Here is a 20,263-nt window from a genome sequence, read left to right as displayed (position 1 = left end):
GTGTGTTGTTTTGCCTGACTTTCAGGTACTGTTTCTGGATCTGTTACAGGGAACCTGTTTATGCAGCTGTTTGGAACTGTTCACTGTGCACTTTAGTTCTTTTTTCTGGATACATAAATAATGTATGTTCACTGAGAGAATTTGGAAGATAAGAAATTTCCAGTGATTCCTAAAGCAGGGACCTCTCACTGTGTTACTGTATTAAAAACTACTAGAATAAGATCGTGTTTGGAGATCAGCTTGTCTAGGCCCTCTTTATTCAAATGAATGAAGATGGTGGTAGAAACCTCTACCTGAGACAGATTAAGGAGGATTGATTGAGTCTCCCAACTACTTGTATAATAAGTATATTTTCAGGCATTTTAGACAAAGAATTAAAAGTTTCAACATTTGATGAAAACTTTATGGTTATTTTAAAAAAGCAATTTATTTCTCCTAATGCTACTGAAATACTAGCTTTTTAGTTGTTATATTTGACTGCAATTGGTATTTGTCGATGACATTCATACAATTAGTGTTTCTAAGGAAAATTAGGACCCTATGAAAAAAAGCTTTAGATTTTATACAAATGGAGCCAACTCTATGAAAGTTATTGAAGAATTAGGAGGAACTGGAGGGAAGGCCAAAAGTTAAGATGCTTCAGAGAGCACGTGGCAAGCTGAACACTAGCCAGGCAAGCAAACACTCACTTGGAGACCATCTTAAAAATTACTGCAGAAGAAAGAAAAATTGACTTCCTCACCTTCTCCCTTCTGGACCTTGCACACAGGGAGTTCCTGGACACATGTTTTAGGCTGTTTTATAATCTTTGAGTAACTGATTTATGACTCCACAACATTAGAATAATAAACTTGCATATAAAGCAATTCAGGGAGACTACCTCCTGACATTCTGTTCTGCAATATAGTGAAGCAGAGAACAGCCCCCTCTTTTAAGTCAGAGTGAATTTGCCTTTAAAATCCCATTGTTTGCAGGATCCTAACTGCTTAGAACTTAAGTTTGTGTGCTTGCATGCTCAGATATGATAGACAGAGTGCCTGAAGAACTATGGATAAAGGTTCGTGACATTGTACAGGAGGCAGGGATCAAGACCATCCCCAAGAAAGAAATGCAAAATGGCAAAATGGTTGTCTGAGAAGTCCTTACAAATAGCTGAGAAAAGAAGAGAAGTGAAAGGCAAAGGAGAAAAGGAAAGACATACCCATCTGAATTCAGAGTTCCAAAGAATAACAAGGAGAGATAAGAAAGCCTTCCTCAGTGATCAATGCAAAGAAATAGAGGAAAACAATAGAATGGAAAAGACTATAGAGCTCTTCAAAAAAAATTAGAAATACCAAGGGAATTTAATGCAAAGTTGGGCTCAATAAAAGGACAAAAATGGTATGAACCTAACAGAAGCAGAAGATATTAAGAAGAGTTGATAAGAATACACAGAAGAACTAAACAAAAAAGATCTTCATGACCCAGATAGCCACGATCATGTGATCACTCATCTGGAGCCAGACGTCCTGAAGTGTGAAGTCAAGTGGGCCTTAGGAAGCATCCCTATGAACAAAGCTAGTGGAGGCGGTGGAATTCCAACTGAGCTATTTCAAATCCTAAAAGATGATGCTGTGAAAAGTGCTGCACTCAATATGCCAGCGAATCTGGAAAACTCAGCAATGGCCACAGGACTAGAGAAGGTCAGTTTTCATTCTAATCCCTAGGAAAAGCAATGCCAGAGAATGTTCACATACTTGCACTCATCTGACGTGCTAGCAAAGTAATACTCAAAATTCTCCAAGCCAGGCTTCAACAGTACATGAACCGTGAACATCCAGATGTTCAAGCTGGATTTAGAAAAGGCAGAGGAACCAGAGATCAAATTGCCAACATCCGTTGCAGCATAGAAAAAGCAACAGTGTTCCAGAAAAACATCTATTTCTGCTTTATTGACTACGCCAAAGCCTTTGACTGTGTGGATCACAATAAACTGTGAAAAATTCCTCAAGAGATGGGAATACCAGACCACCTGACCTGCCTCCTGAGATATCTGTATGCACATCAAGAAGCAACAGCTAGAACCAGACATGGACCAACAGACTGGTTCCAAATTGGGAAAGGAGTACGTCAAGGCCGTATGTTGTCACCCTACTTATTTAACTTATATGCAGAGTACATCATGCAAAATTCTGGGCTGGATGAAGCACAAGATGGAATCAAGATTGCCAGGAGAAATATCAATAACCTCAGATATGCAGATAACACCACCCTTATGGCAGAAAGTGAAGAGGAACTAAAGAGCCTCTTGATGAAAGTGAAAGAGGAGAGTGAAAAACCTGGCTTGAGACTCAGCATTCAAAAAATGAAGATCATGGCATCTGGTCCCATCACTTCATGGCAAATAGATGGGGAAAAAATGAAAACAGTGATAGACTTTGTTTTTGGGGCTCCAAAATCACTGTAGATGGGTACTGCAGCCATGAAATTAAAAGATGCTTGCTTGCTTCTTGGAAGAAAAGCTATGACCAACCTAGACAGCATATTGAAAAGCAGAGACATTACTTTGCTGACAAAGATCCATCTAGTCAAAGCTATGATTTTTCCAGTAGTCATGTTTGGATGTGAGAGTTGGACCATAAGGAAAGCTGAGTGCCAAAGAACTGATGCTTTTGAACTGTGGTGTTGGAGAAGACTCTTGAGAGTCCCTTGGACTGCAAGGAGATCAAACCAATCAATCCTAAAGAAAATCAGTCCTAAATATTCATTGGAAGGACTGATGCTGAAGCTGAAGCTCCAGTGCTTTGGCCACCTGATGAGAAGAACTCACTCATTTGAAAAGACCCTGATGCTGAGAAAGGTTGAAGGCAGGTGGAGAAGTGGATGACAGGATGAGATGGTTGGATGGCATCAGTGACTTGATGGACATGAGTCTGAGCAAGATCCGGGAAGGTTGGTGATGGACAGGGAAGCCTGGTGTGCTGCAGTCCATGGGGTCGCAAAGAGTTGGACACAACTGAGCATCAGAGTTGTGTCCAACTCTTTGCGACCCCATGGACTGTAGCCCACCAGGCTCCTCTGTCCATTGGATTTCCCAGGCAAGAATACTGCAGTGGGTAATCGTCCCCTTCTCCCAGGGATCTTCCTGACACAAGAATTGAACCCATGTCTCCTTTGTCTCCTGCATTGCAGGTGATTCTTTAGCACTGAGCCACTGGGGAAGCTCTGAACTTAAGTTTGCTTTTCTCCAAGACAGAAGAGTTACCTCCCACTGACATGGCTGGCGTGAGGGTGTGGGTGGTGAAGCACTGGAAGGGCTGGTAGGCATGTAGCAGAAGACTCGAAAAACGTCAGGTTCCTCCTCTTTGTTGTCCCAAAGGGAGCAGAATGTTGCTGGAAGAGGTTTCTCCCTCCTTCAGCAAGAGCAAACTATACGACTCCCGTTTCCTTTTCTTCTGTTCTTTCCTCAAATTTTATTTTAAATATTTATTTTATTTTAAAATATTTAATAAATTAAAGTATGTTTTCCTCCTGTCTTTAGGGGCTTAACAGAATCATTCCTCCTCCTAACCCTGTAGTCAAAGAGCCATCCAACTCCCAGCTCTGTAAAGGTCCTTCTTTCTAGTACCTGTCACAAAGAATATGATGAGACAAAAGAGTAATGATAAGAGAAAGCATCATCCTTTTGAGACAATTTGTAGTTTTTTTATCATCTCTCATTCCACAGAAAATTTTAAATGAAAATTTTCATTCCCTTTTGTTGTTGTTGTTCGTTGCTCAGTCGTGTCTGACTCTTGGGACCCCACGGACTGTAGCCTACCAGGCTCCTTCTTCAGTGGGATTTCCTAGGCAAAAATCCTCAAAACAGATTGCCATTTTCCCCTCCAGGGGATCTTCCCGACTAAATATTATCTTCCAAAAGAGTCAAGTGTGATGTAAAAGCTATTTATTTTGCGCCAATTTTTATTAAAGGATACACATTGTGTATATAGGATAATGATTAGTAAGTAAAGATAAATATCCACAGGAACAAAATGAAAATGGCAGCAGATTTATTTTGACAATTGCACTTTGGGTAGTTTTTTTGTTTTCTAAACTTCTCGTTGAGAAAAATGAGTCCGTGTGGCTTTTGTAATGGAAAAATAAGATACTATTTATGTATTTATTCAATTAAAGTAATCCTCAGGATTTTTTTGTTGTAGGCGAAAACTGTGGTTGGAAAGAACAGATCGCTGTAACTGTCTCATTTTGTTCAGGATATTTACAGAAATTCCTTCCTGGGTTATGCTTTTAGCATTTCCTCGAACGAATTATTGGAGCTTTTAAAATGAAGCCAGAAATGACCTGATGAGATCTCTGTTTAAGAAAAATAACTAAACAAATGGTGGACTGGCCAGTTGTAAATCTAGAGGCGGGAGGCCCACGAGGACCCTTTCTAGGAGTCTGAGCACAATGATGGGCTGCCCTGGAGCAGTGACAGTGAGTCAGAGAGGCAGGAGCAGATGTGTGAAGCTGGCAGGGCAGAGTCAGTCTTTCCAAAGTTAAACTGCCTTTTTTTAATACTAGACTTCCCTCCCTACCCAGCAAAGGCACCTCAACTCCCAGTTTCATGTGTCTTTAAGTAGCATCATGTTCCACCTTGTTGCCCAAGACAGAAAGGTTTATTTCTCTCACCTCACATCCAGTTCATCCTCAGATCTTGTTAGTCCTTTCCCCTAACTATCTCTTAAGTACATTCATATCTCTCAGCTCCTTACTTGAAGCCACCACCATCTCTGGTCTGAGTTTGTTAAAAAGTTTCCAAATTGCTTTCCTTTGCTTTCAGTCTTGTTCTCTGTCCTGGCATTTCACCAGAATGATTTTCCTAAAGTGAAAATCTGATCCTGTTACCCCTCTACTTCAGCGGCCTTTTGGTGCTGTTGGGAAACAATCCAAACTCTCACCTGGCTTCCAGGACTGCCCGAGCTAGACCCTGCCTCCTGCTCCAGGCTTGTTCCTTATTATTCCCTTCCTCACTCCTGCTCCTTGGCTTCACCTGGACCTGTCCGTGCTCCAGCTCTCTAGTGCCCCAAGTCTTTACACATACTGTTCTCTCTGCCTGGAACACTCCTGTTTCTCCTCCTTCCCATAACCTCTTTAATTCCTTGATATTTCAACTGAAATATCACTGTGCATAGTGGGACTTCCTGAGCCTTTGGTTAAATCTTCAAGACCTTTGGATGTTCCATAGCAGAACACATCACATGTACATCTACAGTAAGTTCTCTGCATACAAATGAGTTCTGTTCTGAGAGAGCTCATTCATAAGTCCAATTTGTTTATAAGTACAACAAAGCTAAGGCCTTCCCTGGTGGCTCGGGTAAAGAATCTGCCTGCAATGCAGGAGTTGCAGGAGACACAGGTTCTATCCCTGGGTTGGGAAGGTCCCCTGGAGGAGGGAATAGTAACCCACTCTAGTATTCTTGCCTAGAGAATCCCATGGACAGAGGAACCTGGAGGGCTACAGTCCACAGGGTCACAGAGAGTCGGACACAATGGAAAGGATTTAGCATGCACACACAGCAAAGTTAGCCTTGGTACCCAACTATCACAATCAGCTGTATACTGCTGCTTTTATACTTTTGGGCTTGACATAAAGATACTGTACTTTTTACAGTAAAGTACACAACATCACAACCACATACAGAGGATGCATGCATGTGGCAGTGTACACCAGACATCTGGACTCGTTTATGTCAGTGGACATGCAAACACATTTGCATCTGTGAGTGTTCACAACTTGAAAGTTTGTATGTAGGAGGCTTACTGTATTTTGTTTGTTTCATTGTCTGTTTCCTACTGGGTTGTAAGCTACGAATGTGGTCAGGGGTTGTAGTTATGTATCATTGTATCCCACTCAGCTAGTACAATACCTAGAACATTAGGTGCTAAAAAGGTTGATAAATTAGACAAAGGTGATATGGAAGGAAGGAAGGGAGGGAGGAAAGAGAGAAGTGGAGGAGAAAGGAGTGTAAGGAAATAAAAGGAAGAAAAGAGAAGGAGGGAGGGAAAAAGGAAGGAGAGGAGGGAGGGAGGGAGAAAGGAAGGAAGGAAAAGTTTTGCAAATCGAAACTACAGAGATTCTAGTGACGTTTTGAATGGAGCAGGGAAAAAATACAGTAGTCAAAAACATTCTGAGACTCCTTCATTGACCAACTGGGTATGAGGCCATACTGTTAAGAGTGGGTTAAAAAGAAAGCAGAGTTGGTTTTGGTGGAAGCATAATGAGTTTAGTATGAACGTCTGGTACAGAAGCTCAGTTGACAATTCGAAACAGGAGATCTCATCTCAGCTGGGGCTTGGGAGAGACATGTGAGCTACATGAGACGATTGAAGTGAAGGGAGTAGGTGAGATTCCCAGAGAGAGTATATGGAGCCAGGAGACAGATGAGGCTGGAGTTCGGAAGACTCTGAAATGTGTTAAAAGTAACACAGCCCCCAAAAGTAACTAGCCCCAAATGGAGTCCCTTACACTAAACTCTCATCACAAAACCCAGATTTACCTTGATTATAGTTTCAGCCTCTCCCAGAAATGGACTCTTAAACCCGTAAATGAGGATCACCTGGTCGGCACTGATGAGGTCACTGGCCCAAGAGACCCCTGAGGAAAGTGACCTTGTCACAACCTGCTTCTGCTGCTGCTGCTGCTAAGTCGCTTCAGTCGTGTCCGACTCTGTGCGACCCCATAGACGGCAGCCCACCAGGCTCCCCTGTCCCTGGGATTCTCCAGGCAAGAATACTGGAGTGGGTTGCCATTTCCTCCTCCAATGCATGAAAGTGAAAAGTGAAAGTGAAGTCGCTCAGTCGTGTCCGACTCTTAGCAACCCCATGAACTGCAGCCTACTGGGCTCCTCCGTCCATGGGATTTTCCAGGCAGAGTACTGGAGTGGGTGCCATTGCCTTCTCCATGTCACAACCTACTGTAACGATTTTTCTAGTAGAACTTCTTTGTCCTCCCTTTTGCTTATGAAAGTCTCTTCCCTTGTGCTTCTCCTTTCTATCTTCTAGATTCATGAATCATTGAATAAGGTCAATAAGATTTGTAAAGTTTGCTCAGTTGAATTTTCTTTTTAACACATTGAAAGAAGACATAGCAAAGGAGCCTCTTAGTGGCAGCCAGGGACTTCACATTGCATCCTACATTTATAGGGCTTGTAATGGCAACCCACTCCAGTATTCTTGCCTGGGAAATCCCATGGACAGAGGAGCCTGGCAGGCTACAGTCCTTGGGGTCACAAAGAGTCAGTCACGACTGAGCGACCAATACAACACAACCACAACAAGCTCCTGAGATTGCTCAGGAGGAATTTGAACGAGCAAGGGGGAATCTGATCTTGGAAGCGGGGAGGGAGCATGAGCTCCCCACAGTGGTTTTTCATGGCTTGTTCTTTTAAGAAACCCTTTGTGTTTCTGACAGTACAGTGCATTTATGATATTTGTTTTTCTCTAGGTTTCTTGAATTGCACAGAGCTGATATAATTAACACCCATTTTGTTTGTCTGAACTTATTTATTTAAAATTTTGTGTGTATTGCAACATGCCATTTAAAGCCTGTATAGCTTTGTACCATATATTTGACTGTGGACAGTGTAAGAAATCAATAAAGGTACTTTTATTGCTACAACATATGTTACAAAACGCAGCTTTTAAAACCACTTCTACTCTTCCCACCCAACCCACTTTTTAGAAGTTTTACATCCCATTAATAGAGTGGTCCACCTCTAAGTGAGAACTTTGAAATGGAGCAATAGCGTGGGAGTGGATTCCATTTTTAACAGCTCGTCCTCTACGAAAGGATAGCAACCTTGGTGTCAGTAAACTCGGAGAAAATGAGGGCATTTCTAAGAAGAGAAGATACAGTTGAGGCTTAAACCCTGATTATAATTTCAGGTTTCCAAGATCTTAAAAAACTCGAAAGTAGGATAAAAGGAGAAGAAATTAGTGTTTAATTAACGCAAAAGAAGTACAGTGTTGTATTTATCTTTATATAACTAAAAACCACAATTCCAAAGAGTGGATTAGAAAAGTCTTTGTTTTTACTTTTACTTGATTTCCTTTGCTGCCATTCTTTAAATCTGAAATAGGTAATATTCTGGCTGTAATATTTACACCTCAGTGTAAAATTAAAGAGCAGAAAATAAAAAACAATTTGCAGAAGCTTAAAAATAATTTTGAATTTCCTTTTAAATAAGAAGAACTTAGAGCTAGTGTATTTAGAAGTCAGTTAAAAAAAAAACTATGTCATAAAAGATGTGCTGTATATGTTTACTAGTTTGCTTTACATTAACAATAAACTTCACTGCAGATGGTGACTGCAGCCATGAAATTAAAAGACACTTACTCCTTGGAAGGAAAGTTATGATCAACCTGGATAGCATATTCAAAAGCAGAGACATTACTTTGCCAACAAAGGTCCATCTAGTCAAGGCTATGGTTTTTCCTGTGGTCATGTATGGATGTGAAAGTTGGACTGTGAAGAAAGCTGAGCGCCGAAGAAAATTGATGCTTTTGAACTGTGGTGTTGGAGAATAGTCTTGAGAGTCCCTTGGACTGCAAGGATATCCAACCAGTCCATTCTGAAGGAGATCAGCCCTGGGTGTTCTTTGGAAGGAATGATGCTAAAGCTGAAACTCCAGCACTTTGGCCACCTCATGCGAAGAGTTGACTCATTGGAAAAGACTCTGATGCTAGGAGGGATTAGGGGCAGGAGGAGAAGGGGACGACAGAGGATGAGATGGCTGGATGGCATCACCGACTCGATGGATGTGAGTTTGAGTGAACTCCAGGAGATGGTGATGGACAGGGAGGCCTGGTGTGCTGCAATTTATGGGGTCGCAAAGAGTCGGACATGACTGAGTGACTGAACTGAACTGAACTGAACTGAGCAATAAACTAGGACAGATTATCAGTAGGAGATGATTCTGGTTTGTTTTACCTCCAGACAAGTTTCTTTTTTGTCTAATGCTTTCTGTGTAATTACAGGGTGTAGGAAAAAACAAGATTGTTGATAGATTCCTTCACCTGCTCAACAGACCCCGAGAGTATATCCAGCTGCACAGGTAAGAGGGTGAAACCCACAGCCTCTTAAGATCTGCTCTAATCATTTATTTTGCTCCTAGTACAATTTAAAAATACTTTCTTAAGGCCCATTTTTAATATACCAGTTTATTTCTTTTCCTTCTGCCCTTATCTCTCGTCTCTTTAAAAGGTAATAAAACCATGCAAAATTTATTTTTAAAGTGACTAATGCTTTATAAACATGAATTAATAGATATTTTGTGGACAAAGTGATGAACATTGCATTCAGGGAGTAGTTTTCATTAACATAAAGACTCTTAAATTAGAAGAAAAGAATGTAGAGACTAAGCTCACTCTCTAACAGGAAAGTAACATAGCTCACAAGGAGAAACAGTAAACTGTGTGAATCTCAGGTGTGAGATAAGGAACTCAAAAATATGAAGAAGTCAATTATTACTCTTGCCTCTTGGAAAACACTTTATGGATTATTTAGTTTTGTGTGGTTTGCTGGTCCAGGGATAGCTTTTAATCAGATAGATTTTCTCAACATGGATTGTTTTTAGCTTTATCAATGAACTTGTTCTTAATCTTTCTAAAATAAAAAATACGCCGCAGATCCACCAAAGGAGAGAGAAAAAAATTCAGGAGTATGCCAAGTAATAAACAAATTAAAACTAGATTGAATTGTTATTGTTTTAATCCCAGGAGATTAACAAAAATATTGTGTAGTGGAAATAATCCTGGATTGAGTTACAAGAATTGATTTTTGTTTTGAGTCCTTTTACTAGATAATGATGTGTTTTTGAGAGAAAAGTGTAGGAGGAAAGAAGGTAAAGTTAGTGGACCAAAGACGAAAGAGAAGAGTTCCAGAGTAAAGCTGAGTGATTGTCAAAAACTCCCTCTTGGCATTTACCCCTCTGGTTGTGATGAAGTTACTGGTACCAGATTGGTCCTACCTCAGTGCGTGTGTGCCTGCCAAGTCACTTCAGTTGGGTCTGAGTCTTTGTGACTCCATGGACTGTAGCCCAACAGGCTCCTCTGTCCGTAGGACTGTGCAGGCAACAATAATGGAGTGGATGGCCATGCCCTCCTCCAGGGGATCTTCCTGAATCAGGGTCAAACCTGAGTCTCTTATGTCTCCTTCACTGGCAGGCAGATTCTTTACCAGTAGGGCCACGTGACTCACAGGCACTGGTGAAGGAACAGCCACTAGAGACCGGTGAGCTGAGCAATTACCAGAGCTCCCACATGGCTAAGAGCCTTCCTTAAACTTACTCCTGGGATTCAAAGATATATCCTATGAAATCCATGCTTTAGAAGTAGGATAAATCTGTCCCTAGAGTAAAAGCTATTCTATGCCTCCCTTAATAAGTTTAAAAATAACTCTTGAAAAAAAAAAAAAAAAAGGATGTTTGTTATTTAACACTATTTTGTAAGTTTTCCTCATACAAAATGATTTTAAAAATGAAAGGGTTAGATGTTGGGGGGAAAATGTGTTGGAAACAATTAAGCTGATTCAGAAGTAAATTAGCTGCTTAGCTGAACAAACTTACCATTGAATGAAAGAAGACTACAGAATCCAAACATTTATCAACAGAGCATTTACAGTATCAAGCATTTGATAGACTATTATTAGACATACAAATAAGCAGGAAAATTGGTTAATAGAAATAGACCCCAAAATGACAGATGATTGAGTTAGCAGACAAGGACTGTAAAACAGTTGCTTTAAATATGTTCAAGCATGTAAAGAGGGAATCAACATAATGAGGGAATACTTAGGAATTCTCAGTATAGAAATAGCAACCTTAAAAATGCAGTCTCAGTTCAGTTCAGTCGCTCAGTCCTGTCCAACATTTTGCGACCCATGAATCGCAGCATGCCAGGCCTCCCTGTCCATCACCAACTCCCGGAGTTCACCAACTCCCGGAGTTCACTCAAACTCATGTCCATCGAGTTGGTGATGCCATCCAGCCATCTCATCCTCTGTCGTCCCCTTCTCCTCCTGCCCCGAATCCCTTCCAGCATCAGGGTCTTTTCCAGTGAGTCAGCTCTTCGCATGAGGTGGCCAAAGTATTGGAGTTTCAGCTTCAGCATCAGTCCTTCCAGTGAACACCCAGGACTGATCTCCTTTAGGATGGACTGGTTGGATCTCCTTGCAATCCAAGGGACTCTCAAGAGTCTTCTCCAACACCACACACATATGGGCAATTAAAATCTCAAAAAAAGAAAAGACGGGGGACAAAGACCAGGGCAGAATATTGTTTGAAGATGTACTGATGGAAAAATTCCCAAATTTTGTGAAAAGCTTTAAGTCACCAATCCAGGAAGCTCAATGAACCTCAAGCAAGATAAGCAAGAAACCATAGCAAAGTATGTTGTAATCAAATTGTTTAAAATTGAAAGAGGAAATCTTTAAAACTGGCAGCAAAAATAAATAAATAAGGCATATTACATATGGGGGGAAATCATAAAAATGACCACTGACTTGTCATGAGTAACCACAATTCAGTGAAATGGTTGTTTTTCAACAGCCAAAAGAAGAATAAAAAGTTAATAGACATTAGTATATCTGGCAAAACATTTGTTAGAAATATAGACATTTTAGATGAATAAAAACAGAGTATTTTTTTACCAGCAAACCTGTATAATATAAGAGAATTACAGTTCAGTATTCTCTGTGAGTGTAGATAGAAAAATTCTTAACAAATATTAACAAATCAAACTCAACAATATGTAAAAAGGATAATGCATCATAACCAAATGGGTTTTAATCCCAGGAATGTAAGGTTGGTTTAACATTTGAAATCAAATAATGTAAACCACTCTATTTACAGCATAAAGGAAAAGCCATATAATCATTTCAGTCATTGCCCCTGCCCCCCTGGAAAAAAGCCAACAAACAAAAAAAATTTGGTAAAATGCAATGTTCATTCATGATAAAATGTTACAGCAAATTACAAATAGCTGGAAACTTCCTCAACCTGTTAAGAGGCATCAATGAAAAACCTATAACTAACTTGTATTTACCGGTTAAAAAAAAAAAAACAACTAAATACTTTCCACCCAAGATTGGGGAAAAGGCAAGAATATTCATTGTTCATCATTGTGCTAGAGGTCTTCGCCAGTGCAGTAAGGCAAGAAAAAATAATAAAGGGCACATATGATTAAGTAGAAGAATTTAAATTGTCTTTATTTAGAGACAGCATGATTATGTACATAGAAAATTATAAGAAATCAAAAAAACTATCACAACTAGTAAGTAACTTAAGCAAGGTCACAGGATACAAGATCAATCTTCAGAATCAGTTGTATTTTTATATAAAAGCAATGGACAATGGGGAAATTAAAGTATTTAAATACTTACTATAAGGCACAAAACATTTAGGAATAAATTTAACAAAATTTGAGCAAATTTTAATTTAATAATTTTAACTGGGATGACTAGGTAGGTCCTCAATTCCTAAGCTTTTATACCTCACTTAACGTAGCTTCGGAAAACTTTTTACCTACTTTTGTATGTTTTCATAGTTCTTCTTTGTATGAATTATGCCTTATATTCTTTTTTTTTAATTTACTATGTCAAGATGACAAGACGAGGTGTTTTCCAGATATAGAAAGAAATAAGAAACATAGTCCTATTTTAAGGAGCTGTAATACTGTTCTTATTTGTAATTATTTCAATCTTTTATGTTGCACTGAATCTAAAAAATTAGCTCCTTGTTTCCCCCACCTTTAAGCCTTTTCACCAGTTTTTTCTTCCTACATGGACCAAGTTTGGGGAAAATAATGAAAGAATCAAAATGTTGAACTAGTTTGCTAGTTTTTGCCTAAATAACTTTCATTTGTAACATATCATAGTTCTACTTTTTGAGCCACAGGACACAAAGCAAGACTGGTATTTTACATTTTAAGGATGATACAGTGAGCATTGCAGTTATTCATTCTTAGGAGAATTTGTGCTGTTTTATCTGTTTCATTTTGGTTGTATTGTGTTTAGTCCAGGCTGTTTAGTGGTGCCCTTAAAAATATGCCCAGAAATACAGAAGTCACTTATGTGAGATTCCTTTTGAATGGTGGGGCAGTTTTTAAATTTCTGTATATTGGACATTAAAATATTTTTAAAGAAAGATATGTTAGGCTGAGCTAGCTCAATTAATTCTGATGGTGGATTATGAAGTTTACTTAATACAATAAGCAAAAAAGGATGCAAAGAAACATAAGATACTTAGTAATTATTCCTGAGTCTGTGTCACCATCACATTCATTGTAAATAGGCCTTTTGCTTATAATTCATTGTCTTAAATAGTTGTAAGACGTTTTAATAGATCTTATTTTTCTAGGAATTATTCCTTGTCATCTAGTTATTGGCATAAACTTGTTTATAATGTTGCTTTATGATATTTTGATGTCCTTCGGCCCAGTAATGATATCATTTTTACTCCTGGTGTTGGTTATTTACCTTCTGTCTGTTTTTCACGGTCACTTTTGCCAGGGAGTTATCAGGGTTTCTGTTTAAGCAGCCAGGGTTTGGCACTGTCGGGACTCTCTTTTGTGTGTTTCTTTTCTATTTCAATAACATCTGATTTTATTATACCTTCCTTTTGTCTCCTTTGGATTTAATTTGCTGCTTATTTTTAAACTTTTTTATATGAGTGATTAAATAATTGGTGTTTAACCTTTATATATGTGTTTGAAACTGTCTATATTGGAGTCTCTTTTTGAGTCTCAGTTTTCTCATCTCTGTTGAATAGAAGAGGGCAGGGTCATCTTTCAGATCTGTATTCTAGTATCTTTAAATAGGAAAGAAGAAGACAGTATTCACGATGCTGTAGAAAGTTTAGAAGATTAGAGATAAGGTCGTCCCCCATTATTTTTAGTAGATTGATTTTAGGACCCCATGTGTGCTAAAACCCACAGATGCTCACTCAAGTCTCTTGTATAAAATGGTGCAGTATTTGCGTATAACTTGTGCACATCCTGCATATACTTTAAATCATCTTTAGATTACTTGTAATACCTAATACAGTGTAAGTGAGTGAAATCGCTCAGTTGTGTCCAACTCTTTGTGACCCCATGAACTGTAGCCCACCAGGCTCCTCCATCCATGGGATTTTCCAGGCAAGAATACTGGAGTGGGTTGCTATTTCCTTCTCCAGGGGATGTTCCCAACCCAGGGATTGAACCCCTGTCTCCCGCTCTGCAGGCAGACTCTTTACCATCTGAGCCACCAGGGAAGCCAATACAATGTAAATGCTATGTAAATTGTAAATACAGTATAAATGCAGTGTGAATAGTTGCCACATGACAAATTCACGTTTTGCTTTTTGGAACTTCTGGAATTTTTTGTTGTCCCAGATATTTTCAGTTCGAGGTTGATTGATGCAGAAACTGTGAATACAGAGGGCTGACTGTACCATGCTTTACTTTCTGCCTAGAATGTCTCTGATACTTTCATTGAGAAATAACAAATAATAGTGAAGAATTGCATGTTGATTATATCCCATGGTATTTCTGATTTTGGCTACATAAATATATGGATACATTGTCTATGAAGAAAAAGTCTAAATTCAAAATGTAGTAAAAATTTCAGATAGATTTTTATTATTTTTGCTATAGCCCTCATTGCTATATCATTGATTGATGATAGTATTACAAATATAATATCCACTTCAATAGGCACTGGGATACCTCTGTTTGTCAGTATTTGATATTCAATTTATTATGTAAAGTTGGAAGTAAAAAATCTCCATTTCTGTTTAAAATATATGTTTTGAAAGACTTTTCACTGTGAAAAGTTTTTTCTTTATTATGTACAACTTAATGGCTATATTTACCATACAACTTAATCTGATGAAATTGTCGTTAGAGAAACATATGTTTTAAAAAACCTAAAAATAGCAGTTGAAAAAAATGTTCGGAACTTCTCTGATCTATGAGTAACTTACTTAAGGTCATTAACTCTGTTTATTTTAGGTTCCTTTTAATGGATTTGTGATATTACCATCTAAATAATCAGTCACACTCAATTTAGTTTATGGATGTCATTCCAACAAAATTAGTTATGAGTCATTAAAAACATGATCTTGATAAGTAAAACCATCACCAAACTTGCATGAATAAAACTTATTACCAGTATACTTTTGAGGATGGCCATCTTATGTTTTAAGATCAGATCTCATAAAATGAGCAAGCTAGGCAATTCATATTTTTTGTTAAAATCAAGATTGCCCTAAGAGTATGATTTAGATAACTTTAAAGATTAATGCGTGTAATGACTTTTATGGTACATATTTCAGAGGAGACTACATGACTCACATTTGTGAAGTGCATTTATTTACTTCTTTTTTCACAATGTTATGATAATTTGACATTAAATTAACTTCATATGGCAATTTCTGTAGCTATATTTCCTCCTTGGATAAAAGTACACTTTTGTATTAAAATTAAAATCAGAATTACCTTAATTTTGAAATATGTTACCAGATTTTTTTTTTTAATCTGCTACCCTTCATATATGGAGATGATGGCACAGGTCCAATCATTAGCATGACCTAAGTACTTGTTTATTTTTCTAATATTGGTGTCCATTGTAAATATAGCGTGCTCAGGTCCACCAGGGAAGTCCCAGTTTTCTCTTCTGTGAGATTTTCCCAGTGTATGCTCAGCTTATTCCAGACTTGACTATTCTCCGTCCTACTGACCAGTTTTGAACTTGTATCTGTGCCGGTCTTTATTCTTCCCTCTAAAACGCACTCTATTTCTCCTAGAATCCTTCAAGATTTGGTCCACTGATAGTTCTACATGGAACTTTTCTGATCTGTCATTCTGGGTGTAACTTTTCCCTCCTCTGAAACTCCATAGGACTGAATTTGTACCATTGAGGTAGAAAGAACATGGGTTTTAAATACAAATTATGTCGTTACCATTAACTTTTTGTGGTCTTGAACTCCTTGAGTCCTTATTTGCTTGCCTACTAAATTAAAATAATACCCTTCAAGATGGTTGTGAAAATTAAGGCAGTATGAAAAGGACAAACCATAATATCTGTACACTTTAGGCACCTAAATACTTAGGCTAACTCATAAATAATAGTTTCTTGCCATGTACCCCACTTTCTCTCACTCCAGATGGCATTGTAGTTAATTTCTGTATCTTATTTCCATCTCCTCCTTTCTGCCAGTCATGTCTCCCTAGCTAAATAGGGAATTTTTTAAAGGCAGGAGTCTGGTTTATTTATTATTTATTAATTCATTTCACCTGATTTTTGTTTATTAGATTCCTGTTGTTTCCCAGGGGCTGTTAGGGCACTGATGATGTACAGACGTTCTTAGTATCTGTAGGGGATCGGTTCCAGGACTCCCTTGGACACCCAAATCCAGGGATGCTCAGGTACCTTATATGTGGCATAGTATTTGCAAATAGCCTACACATATCCTCCCATATACTTGAAACCATCTCTGCTGCTGCTGCTGCTGCTAAGTTGCTTCAGTCGTGTCCGACTCTGTGCAACCCCATAGATGGCAGCCCACCAGGCTCCAATTACTTATAATACCTAATGCAGTGTAAATGCTCTATAAATAGTTAAAAATGCAATATAAATGCTATATATATACAGTGGGTAGATCACAGCAAATTCAAGTTTTTGCTTTCTGGAATTTTGAGTTTCTTTTCCCAAATGTTTTCAATCCACAGTCAGTTGAGTCCTCAGATGTAGAACCTATGGGTGTGGAGGGCTGACTGTATAGATGATGCTATTGATATTGACTAGATGTCCTTGCTTGCCCGTCAGTGGGCAACAGTACAGCAGCATTTAAGATACAGTGTTGTATACAAGCCAAGAAAGAAACATACATAGGTTCTGTGGGACCCTAGAAGAGAGGTACCCAATCCTCTGAGTATATGTGTGTGATTTGGTGGAAGGGGTCTGGAGAAGGTGACATTCAAACTGAGTCTTCAGGGATAAGTAGTAGTCTTCTAAGTGCAGAACACTGAACAAGTCATTATGGTTGGTGGCATATGCCATATATATATGGCACATATTGAAAACAAGCTGTCTAAAAATAGGAAGTGAGAGGCAGCTTAGGTAGCGTGGCACGTATGTGTGTAGAGAGCTGATGCCAAGAGGAAGACATGGGACTTTGTGGGGACTTCATGGGCCTTGCTGAGGTCGGATTTTATCCTGAATGCAATGTGATGGAGTTAAAGCAAGAAAGGTCATTAGGACCACAGTGTGTGAGTAGATCAGAAATAGATGAGATTTAATCACAGAGAACACGAGGGGGTGATTGCAGTCATGCAGATCAAATTGTTGAGGTCAAACAAACATACTGGCAATGACCTACTGAAACAGGTTTAACTGGCTAATTTTTGATTGATAACTGTATGGAGGCTGAGGGGATAAAATAAAAATGGGCAAGAGAGGACTACTGCATCACATTGGAGATGGTTGTTGTTAAAACTCTTGTTTTTCCCCTTTCATATTTTTGTATACTTTTTCTTCATGAAATCAAATGAGATAAAGTGAATTGTAAAACTGTAACATCAACCTTCTCCGCAACGAATATCCTGGAGTGAATGATGACGTGCTTTAAAAAGCAGAGCATAATTCAGCGTATCAGGCTTTCCTCAGTCTGAAGAAAACTGAATGTGACAGTATAAATTTTAAAATTCACAAAGTCCCAGAGGGAAAGTAGATATATCAGGAGGAAATAGAAAAACAAAAAGCTTTTTTGAAGTCTTATGGAAAAAATTATGATTGAGCCATCAAGACCTTCTTAGCACTAATAAGAAGACTGGAGAACTGGAAGCATGTCTGATGTCAAAGGTTCTAGGATAGTCCTTCTGTCTCATCTTCCCCATTACTAACTGGAAAAGGCTATTTTAGGCCCATTTTTATCAGCAGTTAATAGTTTTCCCACTAAGAATGTCTTCTACTGCCCCCCACTTTTTTACAGAATGAAGTATGCCAGTACCTCTAATTTTTCCATGCAGATCTTTAGATCTGTAATAATTTTTAACTCCAAATCCATCTAAATTCCTATATTATGTTTGCTTTTTCATAAAAAAAAAAACACATACATATTAGCTACTCTGTTCTACACGGTTTTCGAATTGTAACTCGTTTTTGCTCACAACTGGCTGAGATCAGCACCATTACCGCCTCTTTGTTGCAGATTCGTACAGAAGCACAGAGGTGAAACACTTGTCTGAGGTCACACAGCTGGCTTCATATAATCTGGCTTCAGCCTTATGCTCTGGCCACTGTACTGTGCTGCTTCTTGACTTTGTCTCGCTGATCAAACATTACTTTAGTGGTGGTAGCACATCAGTAGGTACCTCACCAAAGTACTAGCCATGTGTTTAGACTGCTGGCCAAGCAGTCCTTACATGTTTTTACTTCATTATACATATAATAGCTTGATTTTTTAAGATTCTAACTTCACGTTCCTAATCCTTGCCCAGCCTGATCCCAAAGTCTTTCCAGTTATTCCATATTTGCCCACTTTTTTCCCCAATAGTAATATCCTTATCAATTTAATTTTCTGTTTTCTTCACTGTTCTCCAGACTATTAAACTTACTTTGTCTCTTAACACATCTTCCCTGAGGGGTTGTTGCTCAGTCTTTAATGGTGATTCATGTCCATTGAGTCTGTGATGCCATCCAAGCATCTCAGCCTGTCACTCCCTTCTCCTCTTGCCCTTAATCTTTCCCAGGATCAGGGTTTGTTTGCTTTAGGATTGATGATCCCTGAGAGGTATCATCAGTAAACTTAACAGCTGTTTTCTCTCCTGTCACCCAGGTAATTCATAAAAACAAACTAGATCAGTGCCTGTGATCTTTCACATGATGCTCCTCCCAGGCAGACTGCTTCAGTTCTCTGGGTGCATCCACCAAACAGTTGTTACAATAGGTTATAGAAATGGGTGAATCAGAGCTGCAGACCAGCCCTCAGCTGTAGATCCTAGCAAGCAGCCTGCTCTAGACTGTCTTAGAAGAAAAGACTGGGAACAAGCAGGAGTTTTATTTCCTAAATCACAAGCTGAATAAGTTTGAGAACCACTGATGCAGTGTGTATTTTTTCTTAGTTTTGTTAAATCCCTTGCCACTAGAGAATAGCTACATTCTTTTCAAGTGTTGTGTACTTTTTTTTAGTCTGAGAAAAACTTCAAAAATCAAAAAATGTAAATACAAATATATAGCACGTAACATAGCCAAACTTGTTGCTCATATTTAACAACTATGAATATTTCTCCAATTTGACTCTACTCTTCTTTTTGCAGAAAGAAAACACTAATAATAGCTAAAGCCACCTTTAACAACCATGCTAATCTCATCTCCCCTCCTTCAAGTCAATCACTGTTGTCAGTTTAGTTTATAACCTTCCAGTCCTTTGTATGTGTGTGTGTGCGTTTTTAACTTATAAAGCAAATTCATATTAAGCTGAGGTATTAGTCGCTCAGTCGTGTCTGACTCTTTGTGACCCCATGGACTGTAGCCCACCAGGCTCCTCTGTCGATGGAATTTTCCAGGCCAGAGTACTGGAGTGAGTAGACATTCCCTTCTTCAGGGGATCTTCCCTATCCATGGATCGAACCCAGATCTTTTGTATTGTAGTCATATTCTTTACTGTCTGAGTCCCTCCGTTGTAAAAATCAGTGATGCTCTGCTAGGGGGAGTGATTTTTTAAAACTTGTAGTCCTTACTTGTAATAAAAATAAACAATATTACAATTGTTTCAATATCAGATTATCTTAACATGCTTAACATCATGTCCCAGCCGCTTTCACCCGTTCCCTCTGTCTGGACCTCTCCAGTCAGCCTTGCCTGCAGGTTTCTCCCAGCAGCATCCTTAGGTAAGCCAACAGAGTAAAGAAGTATCTTGGGCGGTGCCATATACTTGCCAACCATCTCTTAATTCGTTAAGATCTAAAATGTTGTTTTTGTTGAGCTTTATAAAGTGCCGGCCCTTGTAAGTGAGCCAGATACTGTTGTAGCCAGACTCTTCAGATGATGCCAGCAGTGACAAGGTGAGCAGAAGGAGAGGGGGTGAGGTGCTTAAATAAGCAATAGATTTGTGTCCTAATGGGATCGCTCAGCTCACAACTCCGTTAACTATTTCTCTCCAGGGAGATGTATCTGTAATGTTTTGTGCAAGAAGAGATAAGAGCACTGCTGGAAAATCTAAGAATCATTTCTTTATTTCCTTTGACTTTATTGATTTAT

The 20,263-nt window shown here is 38.8% G+C and overlaps 1 protein-coding gene across 4 annotated transcripts in view; it reads left to right on the top strand.

Moving 5' to 3' along the window:
- The window catches only part of VWA8 (von Willebrand factor A domain containing 8), a 401,096-nt gene that overhangs the window by 152,368 nt on the left and 228,465 nt on the right, over positions 1 to 20,263 (top strand). For all 4 annotated transcript variants that reach the window (XM_027557142.1, XM_027557141.1, XM_027557144.1 and 1 more), the window contains exon 21: positions 9,001 to 9,077. In XM_027557142.1, coding sequence (XP_027412943.1) covers positions 9,001 to 9,077 — 77 coding nt within the window. The remainder of the gene's footprint in view (positions 1 to 9,000; positions 9,078 to 20,263) is intronic.

Source organism: Bos indicus x Bos taurus, chromosome 12, assembly GCF_003369695.1.
Source record: "Bos indicus x Bos taurus breed Angus x Brahman F1 hybrid chromosome 12, Bos_hybrid_MaternalHap_v2.0, whole genome shotgun sequence".
In the NCBI taxonomy this organism is placed as follows: domain Eukaryota; kingdom Metazoa; phylum Chordata; class Mammalia; order Artiodactyla; family Bovidae; genus Bos; species Bos indicus x Bos taurus.
Note: the sequence above shows the minus strand (reverse complement) of the source record. Positions and strands in the feature narration are given on the sequence as shown.